Below are 11,984 nucleotides of genomic sequence, written 5' to 3' on the forward strand. Positions count from 1 at the left end.
TTTCTTATTTTAACTTTTAAGATTTACTTTTAATAAAAATACAAACTATTTTTTTATTTTAACTTTTAAAATTATAAATTTAAGAATAAACATTAGTATGCATGAAATAAATAATGATTAATTGCATAAGTAATCATAAATGTTAGATAACATATAAAGACCTCGTCGTATTCGTATTGATCGGAATTAATCTCGACCCATGGTACCGTGTTGTCAAATGACGTGTTGCGTACATAAAGTACCGTGTTGTCAAATGACGTGTTGCGTACAATCATGAGGTTTTATTAACATAAATATAAATGTTGGTGAAGTTAATAAGAGTTAGATTACAGAAAATATAATTCAGGTGGTATAACCGACCATATATAACTTAAATAACATAAATATAAATGTTAGTGAAGTTAGTAAAAGTTAGATTACAGAAATATAATTCAGGTGGTATAACCGACCATATATAACTTAAATAACATAAATATAAATGTTAGTGAAGTTAGTAAAAGTTAGATTACAGAAATATAATTCAGGTGGTATAACCGACCATATATAACTTAAATAACATAAATATAAATGTTAGTAGTCCAAAATTTGATATATTCGAGTCTGAAAATTATTAATAATTTCATACCTTGATTAGTGATTCGTGATCGTTTGAGATATCTTTTAATTACACTAAGCTTTTCGTGCTGATAACGTGTTATAATTCAGTAGGCTTATAACTACCTTTAATGGTTATAAGAACAAAGAGAGAAAAAGAGAGAAGAAGGAGAGAAGAAATATTGATATTGATATTTCAAGAGAAATGGTGCACCTTAAATGGTTACCATACATGTCTATTTATAGTATAAAATATTACTATGCAAGAAATATAATAATAATAAAATTAACATCCAATCTAGATATTTTATAACACAATCTAGATATTTTATAACATACTCGTTATATTTGGGGTGTGTTTGAATGAAAGTAGCTGAAGCTGGAGCTTGGAGCTGGAGCTTATGAGATAGAGCTGGAGCTGGAGCTTATTTTTTAAGCTGGTAGCTGAAGCTTATTATATTTTATAAGTGTTTGATAAACTAGCTGGAGCTTATTTTCCAGTTCATAAACTCTACTTTTTTTCATAAGCTACTAAAAGTAGTTTATTTTTTCAGAGCTTATGATTTTCATAAGCTCTACTTTTTTTCTCTACCAAACGAAGCTTATGACTTGGAGCTTATTAAAATCATAAGCTCAAGCTCCTATAAGCTCCAACAAGCTCCAACAAGCTCGTCACTCAAACACACCCTTGTAGTGAATCATCGTTTATCAATTTTATGATTTGATATATTTCAGTTTTATTTGTGACATTAATGATCAAACCTGTAACTTTATGGTTTCGCCCTTCTTAGGCTCACACCCACATACGACATACTCAAATAAGTAAAGAGAACTCTTCCGTAGCATAATTGTAACTAGAAGGTGGCCGGTTGGCCCACTTCGTTAGATCAAAAAGTTTAAGCCAAAAAAACAAAGTTTTTTAAAAGGAAATTTTTTTTGGAAAAAGACAGAATAGCTGACGCCATGCTGACGTCAGCATGACTTCAGAAAAGTTTACTGTAGCTACCAACCACTTTTAGTTGGCTGTTATACTCTATGTTAATGTTAATGTTAATGTTAATAAGAAAAATAATATCCGTATAAAAACTTCTAGAAATATCTAGGCTCTATTTTTGAGTCAACAACAAGCTTTGATTTAGTGTCTTGACTGTCGTTTAGATCTTAAATTGAATTACATGCATGATTCAAAACGAATGTAAATTTGATTATACCATTTTCATGGGATCTTAATTTTATTTTACTTTTTTTTTTTAAATAAAAATTTCTTACTTATTGGTTGGAGGTAGGGGTGTACGTTCGGTCGGTTTGTGATTTATTTGGGTTAATCGGTTTGGATAAGTCGGTTTTTTAAAAATATTTTTGAGATCTAATATTAGAGGTATTAGAAATAACTTAGGGACCAAGTATCTTGATGAACTTGGAGAACAAGTTTATGAGTAAATATTGTATAGATATAATTTCCATATTTATGTAATTTATCTTTCTGTCCAAGTCATGTAATGTATTATAAATATTAATGAAATCAATCCACAAAGTGTGGAGAATTATTTTCTAATATGATATCAGCCTAATCGATCCTCTCAACCACTCTAAATTCTTTTCTTCATTCTTTTCTAGTATCCTTAATCGTAAATCGCTTCATTCCGTTTTTTCTTCTATTCTTACGAAAAAAAAAGAAAAAAAAATTATTACTTCACAAATACGATAGAATCTTTTTCTCCGGTTCTTTGTTTCTCCTTTTAATTCTTGTACGACTCACCATGTGCAAGATTCTATTATCTATTTCGAAGTGTTTTATGGTTTTATGCAACAGTTTTGAGGTATATATATATCCAACATAATTTTTAAGTGTAAATTCTCCACCCGATCACTGAGCAATCATAGCCATGATCGTACATTTAATCTCTTTGTCGAGCAGATTTTTCAGCGAGTCCGAGTCAGGCCGCCACGTGTGTGCCGCCGTCGCTACATCGAGAACGAGTCAGGCCAAATTTGTGCCGCGTCTCTTTACACCGCCGACAAATTTTCACAAGTCTTCTAACCTCTTTTTCTTCTTCTTCTTCTTCTTCAAGTTTTCTTCAATTTCTTTTCTAAAAAAAAAAAAAAAGTAGATCATCTTTCATTTTATGTTTTTCGTTGTGCTCAGTATGTCCACCACCAGTATCGTTAGGATAACCTTAGAAGAAGCACCGTCTAACGTGCTCGGTTTGCACACCACTCATGAAGTTAGGACAACCTTAAAAGAAGCATTATCAAGAGCTTGCATTGTCCGTTGTTCAAGTCTTTCCGCACCAAGCTCGAGTTGGTTTCCCACCTCTTCGCTTGAGAGAGAGAGAGAGAGGGGGGGGGGGGTATTAGAGGTATTAGAGATAACTTAGGGACCAAGTATCTTGATGAACTTGGAGAGCAAGTTTATGAGTAAATATTGTATAGATATAGTTACCATATATTGTTGTATTTATCTTATTCTCCAAGTTATGTATTTATTATAAATATAAATGAAATCTATCCCACAATGTGTGGAGAATTATTTTCTAATATCCAATAACCAAACCGAATATGTTAGAACCAAACCAACCCAACCAAAGATCGGTTTATTTGGATCGGTTCACCATTCAACCATATTAAAAACTCAAGAATTAACGATTGATAAACCAAAATCATCTTGAGATAAAACCAACATTTACTGCTACTTAGCAACCTTTTTCATATTTTTTTTAAACCGAGTGGTATATTGAATTGAATTAAATATCATAGCAGTGTACATAATACAATCCCATGAACAATAGTCATGTATGAGACAATAGAGTATGCATGGTGACAATCTAACTGGATTAATATTACAACTATAAAAGAGAAACAGAATAGCAAACATATGCTTCTAGTTAAATTCTAAACATTGAACACACTCACTATATTAAGTAAATTAGTTACGAGTAGTATTTTTTACAAATGGAATAGGGTATATTATTAGTATAAAAACAGAATAGCAACATGCTTTCTATATAAACATTGAACACGCACACTATATTACATTAAATAAATTAGTTAGTATTTTTTTACAAATGAACAACGTACATTATTAGTATAAAAATATTGACTAGATAACATCAATAATAATTCGGTTATTCGGGGTAAATATGTAATTGTAATTTTAAATCCATAACCAATTCGGAAACCACTATAAATTTTGGTTGCAACCAAAAATCCGAACCAAATCCAATTTAACCAAACCCGTTTCACCCAGAATCATTTGGATTGGACGGTTTTTCGGGTTGAACCATTTAATGAACACCCCTAGTTGGAGGTCTACTCGGAAGCAATCTATTTATCCGTCGAATATAGAGAGATGACTTTCTATACTTTTGAGAGTGTTTCACTCTAGGTGGAGAAATGACTTGTTTTTATTCTCGGATAGGGAAAGAATTATATACATCTCACCTCTCACATACACTACTCATGTGGTATTGGGTTTACCTATGGAATAACCCGATATCCCGCCAGTTAGTAAGTAGTTGAATTTTGAATGAGAATGACTAACGGAGATATTTGATACCTACGAGAAAACTCGATAACCCGAGAGTTAATAAGTAAGGAGATCTCGTTTACCCATGGCGAAACCCGATAACCCGTCATGTTGTAATTAATAGGGACCCGACGAGTATGAGTCTAAGTTTAGGACGAGATTTTTTAATCGGATTCGGGTACGAGATTACATAGATCCAACACAAACCCGACCTGATGTCAATCCTTAATCAATCAATACTTGTATATATAATAATTTATATGACCATGGAAGTTTGGCTTGAGTCTTGAGTGGTATGAGGGTGGTATTTAACTTGGGGTGTTGACAGTCCATGCTCGATTCTCACTTCAAACAGAGAGTTTTTAACCTTTGATAGCACTATCAACATTAATGCGATTTGAGAAGATCTCTGGAGATTTCTCAAACTTTGATGGTATTGGCAACATCCTCATAACGCGTGCGAAAGTAACAAATGATGTCCATATGGCTTTGTAAAAAAATATAATAATTCATATGATGATAACTAATTAAATATCTAGGATTAAATAAAGTTTTTTTTAAAGATAGTGTAAGACCACTCCCGCCCCGTCCTCAAGCTTCCCCAACTCCGCCCTCGAGGGCGCCGTTGGCATTCACTCCGCCCTCAAGCTTCCTCAAACTTCCTCAAGAGGTCCGCCCTGCCTCATTTCTTCCCCAGGAAATTTTGAGGACGGTTGTTTTCTCTCTCTGCTTTATTCACTTGTACCATACCATTAACAACTTATACATTAATTAATTAATTAATTTTGTGGGTATGTGATGTGGAGGAAGTATGTAGTGGGTATGTGATGGGGAGGAAGTGAAAAATAAATAGAGAGAGAAAGCTAATGTGGCGCTGATGTGGCAGTGTGTCATGAGGAGAACGTGCGTCATGGTTGAGAGTGGTCTAAGCCGTGAAAGTTTGTTATATAAACTGAAAAGCCAAGGCACTTAAAACATGACTGCCATAACCTTTTTTTATTCTCCTATACGTACTTCTCCTGCTCTTCAATGGGCATCGTACGGACCGACGAAAGCCGACGAGCTGAAATCGAAGATTTCCGTCAGATGCTTCTATCTTGTTCAGGCATCATTCACCAAGTTAAAACCGAAGAAGAAATCAATCGCCATCGCGTAACAACCGATAACACATACGAATATTCATCAGATCAGAAGCTCGTTTGCGTTACTAGCGGCGTCTCTTTCCTTAGCATCGCAATTGTTAAACACCTCTTACACCGAGGTTATACCGTTCGTATCATCGTCGATAATCAAGGTAAATTAAATAAATATACTAATCTGTTATCGTTTATTACTACCGTTAAACTTAACGAGTTGATCTTTTTTTTTTTTTTTTATTAATTCGTGTGTGAATAAATTGATTAGTTGTGGAATTAAGGTGTAATCTGTGAAATTGCAGATGATATAGAGCGATTAAGGGAGATTGAAGAAACTTCTAGTAACAATTTGTTAGGAATTGTTGTGGCTAAGTTTGACGATCGGCGGAGTTTATTGGAAGCGTTTGATGGATGTTGTGCGGTGTTTCATACAGCTGCTTTCATCGATCCAAGTGGACTTTCTGGTTACTCGGTGAGGATTATTTTATTTTATAAAATATAAATTATTAATTTATTTTATATTATCATTATTATTATCATTTCATTTTTTGCAGTTATATAATGAGATAGTCTATTGTAGCTGCCGTCCTTCCTTGACATAAATGAAATAAATTTAAAATAATAATTATTATTTCGCAAATCAATGAGAGCACATGAGTGACAAGTTGCATGCAAATTACAGACTATTGGACTGATAACAACTGTATAAATAAAATTATACTATTGTTCTCCAACTCTATTACGTTAATTTGGCTTACACCACTTGTAACTAACTATCACACACTTCTTCAAGCACCACTCATATTTTCTTCTTTTACATTTCACTATCATCCATCACACACTTTCTCATCAAATGGACCCACATTAATTGGTTAAATAAACCAAATACATATATTAAAGCTTAGCGTACAAGTAAATAAACAACGAAACTGTGTGATGAAAATTGAAATGCGATATGGATTCATGGATTGCAACACAGCTTATCATTAGCGAGCCTTTGGCTTGAAACTGCCATCGGCGCCAATATTGGCACAAGCCAATGACGCCACTTTGGTATGTGTTTCTTGTGATGGATCCGTCTTAAAAATTTTAAATTAATTAATTTAATTTTTTTCTAGTTGACTTTTAAAGGTTCTTTCCATTTGATCAATGAAAATGAATATTAATATTAGTACATCAAGTTAGTATGACCGTACTATTTATTAAAATGATTATTCTTGTTTTGATATGGCATGGCAGTCTGGATTCTACTAAAAATATCTCTGTATGCAGCGGTTAGTTAGAGTTTTACGTGTGTAACATACTAACATGTGTTTAGTGTGAGGTAGGTTGGTTTATATAATAAGGAAAAAAAAATTATCTGAGTGTTTGGTTACAGATCGATATAAGTACAATATGATGTGTTACAAAAAAAAAATTAAAAGAAGGTCAAACCAACCTTTTGGCGGCACTAACCAACCTGTCACACTGTCAATATGGGTTAGAAAAGCGTGTAGCCTATAGTTAAAGGGACATGAGATGAGACTAAGTTTGAACCCATGACCACCGCTTAATACACCTTGTTGACCAACCACTAGGCTAAGTTAAAATTCAAATTAGAGATGATCAAATGGCAGAATTCTCATTTGCTTAATTTTAAGAACATCTTCTATAATTGAAAAGAATCTAGGATAACTGTTATTATAAAACAGTATAGGTAGATGGATGGTGTCAGTAGAGATTTTGATGATATACTGACTGAATTTTGGAATTGATAGAAATGTATGGCTGAAATAGAAGCGAAGGCAGCAGAAAACGTAGCAGAGGTGTGTGCAGCAACACCGTCTGTTAGGAACTATGTGCTTACATCTTCTCTATTGACTTGCATTTGGAGAGACAATTCTGATAATAGCCTCACTTCAGTAATAGATCACAATAGTTGGAGCGACGAATCATTTTGCAATAGCGGAAAGGTTAGATAATTCTTTTCCGCTTACGTATATTGATCATTCAAATGCACGTATTGCGTTCATTATGTAAAACGCAAATTATATATGCTTACTTGTCAGATATGTTGTCATAATAAAAAGAAAATGTGGATCATCTGTGTTCAATTAATATTTAATAGTCAATATTGAACACCCAAAGCTACTATTATTGCTGGAAAAAGGATATTGGGAAGTCTAGTTTAATTGAATTGAGAGCTACGTTATACACAATATTCGGCTCATGATATATTTGTTTATATTCATATGTGAAAATTATGTGTAGAAAAGGTCGTTTCCCTAAGAAAAGCATGTCTCACTGCATATATTTCTCCATTATTACTACTAGAAACACAATTTACTAAAAGATGGAAAACCTATCTGAAATGATCTCATTTGAACTATTGCAGTTATGGCATGCATTGGGTAAGTTGAAAGCAGAGCGCGTTTCATGGCGAATAGCTGAAGAAAAGGGTTTGAAATTGGCCACAATATGCTCAGGTCTTGTCACTGGCTCTCGGTACTCTCATACAAATCCATCATCCACCATAGCATACCTCAAAGGTCACTTTATTAAGTGTTTATTGTTTAACAATTACTTCATAATTGCAAGAAACTAAGAAATTATAGCTCATGGTAACGATAATATGCAGGTTGTCAATATATGTATGAAAATGGTTTATTGGCAACTGTTGATGTTGATAAATTAGCAGAAGCACACGTAAAAGTACATGAAGAAATGAACAGAACTGGAGGTGGAAGGTATGTTTGTTTTGACAAAGTTGTTTGTAGCCCAGACGAGGCTCAAAAACTAGGACAGGAAACGGGAGTTCATATAAACACGAATTCACACGATGCTACCTTTAGATTTGAGTTGTCAAATAGAAAACTTGACAGATTAATGTCCCAAGTACAGAGATGTTCGAATGTAACATAGCAACGTGTTAAATGAGTATTAGCAACGTGTAAAATATATCGTGTCAATTTAGACTCACTTATTAATATATTGGCATATATGTTTTATGATGCTATGAGTTTAAGTTCAGGAATGAACAATTTGTATATCTTAAGAAGAAAAAATTGTATTAGGTTTGTGAGTTTAAACTAAACCAAATACCCATTTGTATTAACATTCAAATTTATAATTTATAAACAGATCTTTATTTCCATATTATACATACAATTCAATTCAACATCAATTTTTTAAAAACTTACTTCCATACCAATGTGCAAATGCAGCAACTGATGCAGCCACAACAATGCTAGAAGTTGCATACCACATATAAATTGGCTTCTTCCAAAGAAGGCTAAAACCACCATAAACAGGCGGTTTCTGACTCTCGTGCATCACGAAATTTATGCCCTTCTTCTCAAGCTCACTTAAATCCACAATAACTGGTTTTAGCCTTATCACTTTAGCTATAGCAGCATACTCCTCATTACTTCCCCCTTCAAGAAAACATCCAACTAAATGCCCTTTATTCACCCAATACGCTCCAAATTTAGTCCCAGAAAAATCGCCAAAATGAACTACTTCCCCAACATTGTCTCCGTAAAACTGCCAAGACAACGAGAACACCCTCGAGTAAAAGAACGGTAAGTAGTCGAATTCTGAAGTGTTTTTCGGGTCCATTATTGCAGAAACTGCATGCTTAGCTGTTTTCCTAGCCAAATCAACATGCTCAAGTCTTCGATTATCACCAAAAAGCTTAATAGGAAACGATGCAATGTCTCCTACTGCATAAACTGAGTTGTCACTTGATTGTAATTGGCTGTTTACTTTAATTCCTCCATTTTCAAAAGTGAGTTGGCCTTGAAATAGGCTCGTATTAGGACGGGCTCCAATTCCTACAACAACCATGTCAAAAGTATGGTAGCGTCTGTTCTTCATACGAGCTCCCATAACCTATGCACATCGGATTTCACACTAAAAATTAGCTATAAATTATGTCAAATTGAATAGTTCAGGTCCTTACTAATGCTTCCTAAATTGTACAATAAAATGTTTAATCTTCCTAAACTGTTTTACCCAAAAAGAAAAATGTTGGATGGTCATCATAATCCAACCCATTTTGACCTGTTACCCAGTATGTTCAACCCGCCCATTATTCCATCTGTACTGAATAAGTTGAATTTTACCTTCCCTTCTGAGTTCAATACAAATGATTCCAAGGATGTGCCTTTGATAAAATTCACCCCTTTAGACTTGTAGAAATCTTCGTAATAGCTTGCTATTTTGGGTGTGAACAAACGGCCCACTACAAACATACATCATTCAATTGCATGTTAACTAAAAACTAACATAAAACCACAAAAATAATAATTCGAGAAAGCAACCGAATCAGGTTGCAACTAAAGCAACATTGTCATATTAATAGTAGTAGTAATAATAAATGAATACAGTTAATTACAAATACAGATATAATTATAAATTTATGAAGCAATGAACATAGCTAATTACAACAAATACTTTAATTTGAAGTGCTTACTGCAATATGAGCCAGGGAACACCATTGAAACATTGATCTTGTTTGTCACCAATGAAGCAGCACATTCCATTCCAATATAGCCACCTCCAATGACGAGCGCCTTTCCTCCGCTGCACATTCTTATCGTGTTTACAAGCTTGTTTGCATCACTTATATCGCGCAGATAACATACGTTTTCTGCATTTGATCCTGTTAAACCAATATCTTCAAGTTTCAATGCCTGTAATTCAGTCACAAATCAAAAATCAAGTAACTGAAGTAAATAAGTTATCATGACAATTTCAAACCATTTACATATTAATGGGTCAATTTGGGTCGTGTGTTCTCTCAAACTTGTCAAATTATAAATAAATGTCTATGATGCTTAGTCTCCCTAATCATTGTAAATTAAATATTTAGATTTTTCGTATATATAAAGTAGTATTAAAGAGGACAGAATGTGTTTGTTGCCCAATATAACCTTGTCTGACCCGTTTCAGCACATGCTGAGTAATTTCAACCCAACCAAATGTTTTGTCTTTTGACCCGTTATCCAACAATTAACTACAGAAAGTAAGTTGAGTACCCGAGCACCAGTCGCAATGATGAGAAACTTATAGTTAATGATTTCTCCTGTTTCTGTCAAGAGTATCTTATCTCTCACAAAAGCTAAACTAACTCTAGTTCCCAACATCAGCTCAATTCCTGATAAATGGTCACACACAATGAGTACATTTCTCAAAAAAAAAAAAAAAAAAAAAAAAAAAAAAAAAAGACCATAAATCTGCGCATGATCAGGATATGCCTTTACCATGTTCCTTGTACCAGTTTGGTGTTAACCTCTCTTCGTTGGCACCTACACAAGTATGAAATCCAGGAAGACGTGCAGCGCCTAAAAGGTAGAACCGCAAGAACCACATAATTAAAATTAATTTGTGACCTCAGGTACTCCCCACGACCGAATTCAGTTCAAATTTTGTATGAAATATACTTTAACTAAAACTAAAATCCTAAACAAGTAGACATTATTATTGAATAATGAAAAGGGTACCTTCCGGAAGTAGAAAGCCTTTGCTGAGTGCAGGTCTCTCATAAGGAGCCACCTGCAAAAATACAGTAGTGAAATATCTCACTTAAAATTAAAAACTAGTGGTGTCACGGCATCCCGCTAACTTGTGGGTAAAATCGCCCCTTTGTTTTACTATGAATTTAAGTTATCTAATGCAATCTTTAATGTGTTGAAAATATTGAAGTTACATAACGCAGCATCTTATCAGTTTATGCACTTGGTTTTCCTACTTTTTAGATATTTGGTGTTGTCGTAAGTTTTTTTGTAAGCAGTATCTCTACCTTTGGGTAGGGGTATGACTATTACCTCCCCATACCCTGCATTCGGGAGGCCGATTTTAGTGTTGTATAAATTTCAAGTAAACGTTAGTTGAGTAAAAAAGTTAAAAAGCTGAAGAAAAACCAAAATGAGTAACGAAACTTACAAGTTCATCGGAGATGATACAAAGTTGTCCGCGAGAGACACCTTTCTTAGTGAATTCAAGAGCTGCATAACCTGCAGCGACACCACCGCCAAGAATCACATAAACAAAACTCTTTTCATTCTTTTTCTCTAGAACTGATTTTCTTTCCATTTTTTCCGTTATTCTGTCTGTATAATTCGTCGATGTAAGAAGGTGACGTTTACTTTTAAAGTTAAGATTGAATGAATATATACTTAACAAGTAATTCCAATCATTAAAGCTTCAAAAAATTGTTCTTTACACGAAGAAAGGCAAGTATACAATTCTTATGCTTTTTCTAGGGCCAAGTTATCTTTTTGAATCAAGAAACTTGCAGTTGAACATTTTCTAAACTATCATATAAAAGTGAAGCATACTATTGAAAAAAAAAAAATGTCATTTTCTTTCCAGCGAAAAAACAATAAACTTCATTAAAACAAGGAACTACATTAAAAATTGAAGCCTCTAAAAAACGTACAACCAAAGTCAACCGAGCATAAAACAAGAACTACAAACTAACTAAGCTCGCACCTAACCAAAAGAACTAAAAAACATATAAGAAATGACCTCGATACAAAAACCAAACAAGACCGAGAAAAAGAGGGTGACCAATCAAACGCATGAAGAATGATTAGCAACCATCTTTGCCCCGACCACATTAAGCGTCTTTAATGAATTCTCCGAAGTTTTCCATCTCGGCCCCTTGTACTCGACGTCTTCTTTGCTAGCCTTTCCCTTTATACGTCTTTAAGGGAACCACACATGATGAGGATGGATTGGCATCA

The 11,984-nt window shown here is 33.9% G+C and overlaps 2 protein-coding genes across 4 annotated transcripts; one reads left to right on the plus strand and one right to left on the minus strand.

Moving 5' to 3' along the window:
* The first annotated feature begins 5,110 nt into the window (after positions 1 to 5,110).
* LOC139857086 (cinnamoyl-CoA reductase-like SNL6) lies at positions 5,111 to 9,197 on the plus strand. Of its 3 annotated transcripts, none has more exons than XM_071845807.1 (6): positions 5,111 to 5,414; positions 5,559 to 5,728; positions 7,014 to 7,208; positions 7,631 to 7,784; positions 7,874 to 7,982; positions 8,862 to 9,197. In XM_071845807.1, the coding sequence occupies exons 1-6, from the start codon at positions 5,150 to 5,152 to the stop codon at positions 8,968 to 8,970; spliced, it is 1,002 nt and encodes a 333-aa protein (XP_071701908.1). In that variant the 5' UTR covers positions 5,111 to 5,149; the 3' UTR covers positions 8,971 to 9,197. The 3 variants fall into 3 exon arrangements, with proteins under 3 accessions (XP_071701908.1, XP_071701909.1, XP_071701907.1); XM_071845808.1 differs by lacking the exon at positions 8,862 to 9,197 and adding an exon at positions 8,460 to 8,855; XM_071845806.1 differs by lacking the exon at positions 8,862 to 9,197 and having other exon boundaries at positions 7,874 to 8,361.
* Positions 9,198 to 9,275: 78 nt separating this feature from the next.
* Positions 9,276 to 11,331, minus strand: LOC139859164 (monodehydroascorbate reductase 4, peroxisomal-like). Its single transcript, XM_071847963.1, has 6 exons — positions 11,182 to 11,331; positions 10,740 to 10,791; positions 10,529 to 10,580; positions 10,275 to 10,425; positions 9,710 to 9,929; positions 9,276 to 9,478 (listed from the first exon to the last, which is right to left on the minus strand). Exons 1-6 carry the CDS (start codon positions 11,329 to 11,331, stop codon positions 9,276 to 9,278), a joined length of 828 nt encoding a protein of 275 aa, XP_071704064.1.
* Positions 11,332 to 11,984: the final 653 nt, after the last annotated feature.

This window comes from Rutidosis leptorrhynchoides, chromosome 7, assembly GCF_046630445.1.
Source record: "Rutidosis leptorrhynchoides isolate AG116_Rl617_1_P2 chromosome 7, CSIRO_AGI_Rlap_v1, whole genome shotgun sequence".
In the NCBI taxonomy this organism is placed as follows: domain Eukaryota; kingdom Viridiplantae; phylum Streptophyta; class Magnoliopsida; order Asterales; family Asteraceae; genus Rutidosis; species Rutidosis leptorrhynchoides.

Coding starts and splice junctions, on each gene's coding strand:
- LOC139857086 (XM_071845806.1), top strand. CDS start 5,150: ATGGGCATCGTACGGACCGACGAAAGCCGACGAGCTGAAATCGAAGAT. Junction 5,729..7,013: donor GTGGACTTTCTGGTTACTCG/GTGAGGATTATT, acceptor TGGAATTGATAG/AAATGTATGGCTGAAATAGA. Junction 7,785..7,873: donor CACCATAGCATACCTCAAAG/GTCACTTTATTA, acceptor GATAATATGCAG/GTTGTCAATATATGTATGAA.
- LOC139859164 (XM_071847963.1), bottom strand. CDS start 11,331: ATGGAAAGAAAATCAGTTCTAGAGAAAAAGAATGAAAAGAGTTTTGTT. Junction 10,581..10,739: donor AGGCTTTCTACTTCCGGAAG/GTACCCTTTTCA, acceptor TCTACCTTTTAG/GCGCTGCACGTCTTCCTGGA. Junction 10,426..10,528: donor GTAGGTGCCAACGAAGAGAG/GTTAACACCAAA, acceptor TTTTTTTTTGAG/AAATGTACTCATTGTGTGTG.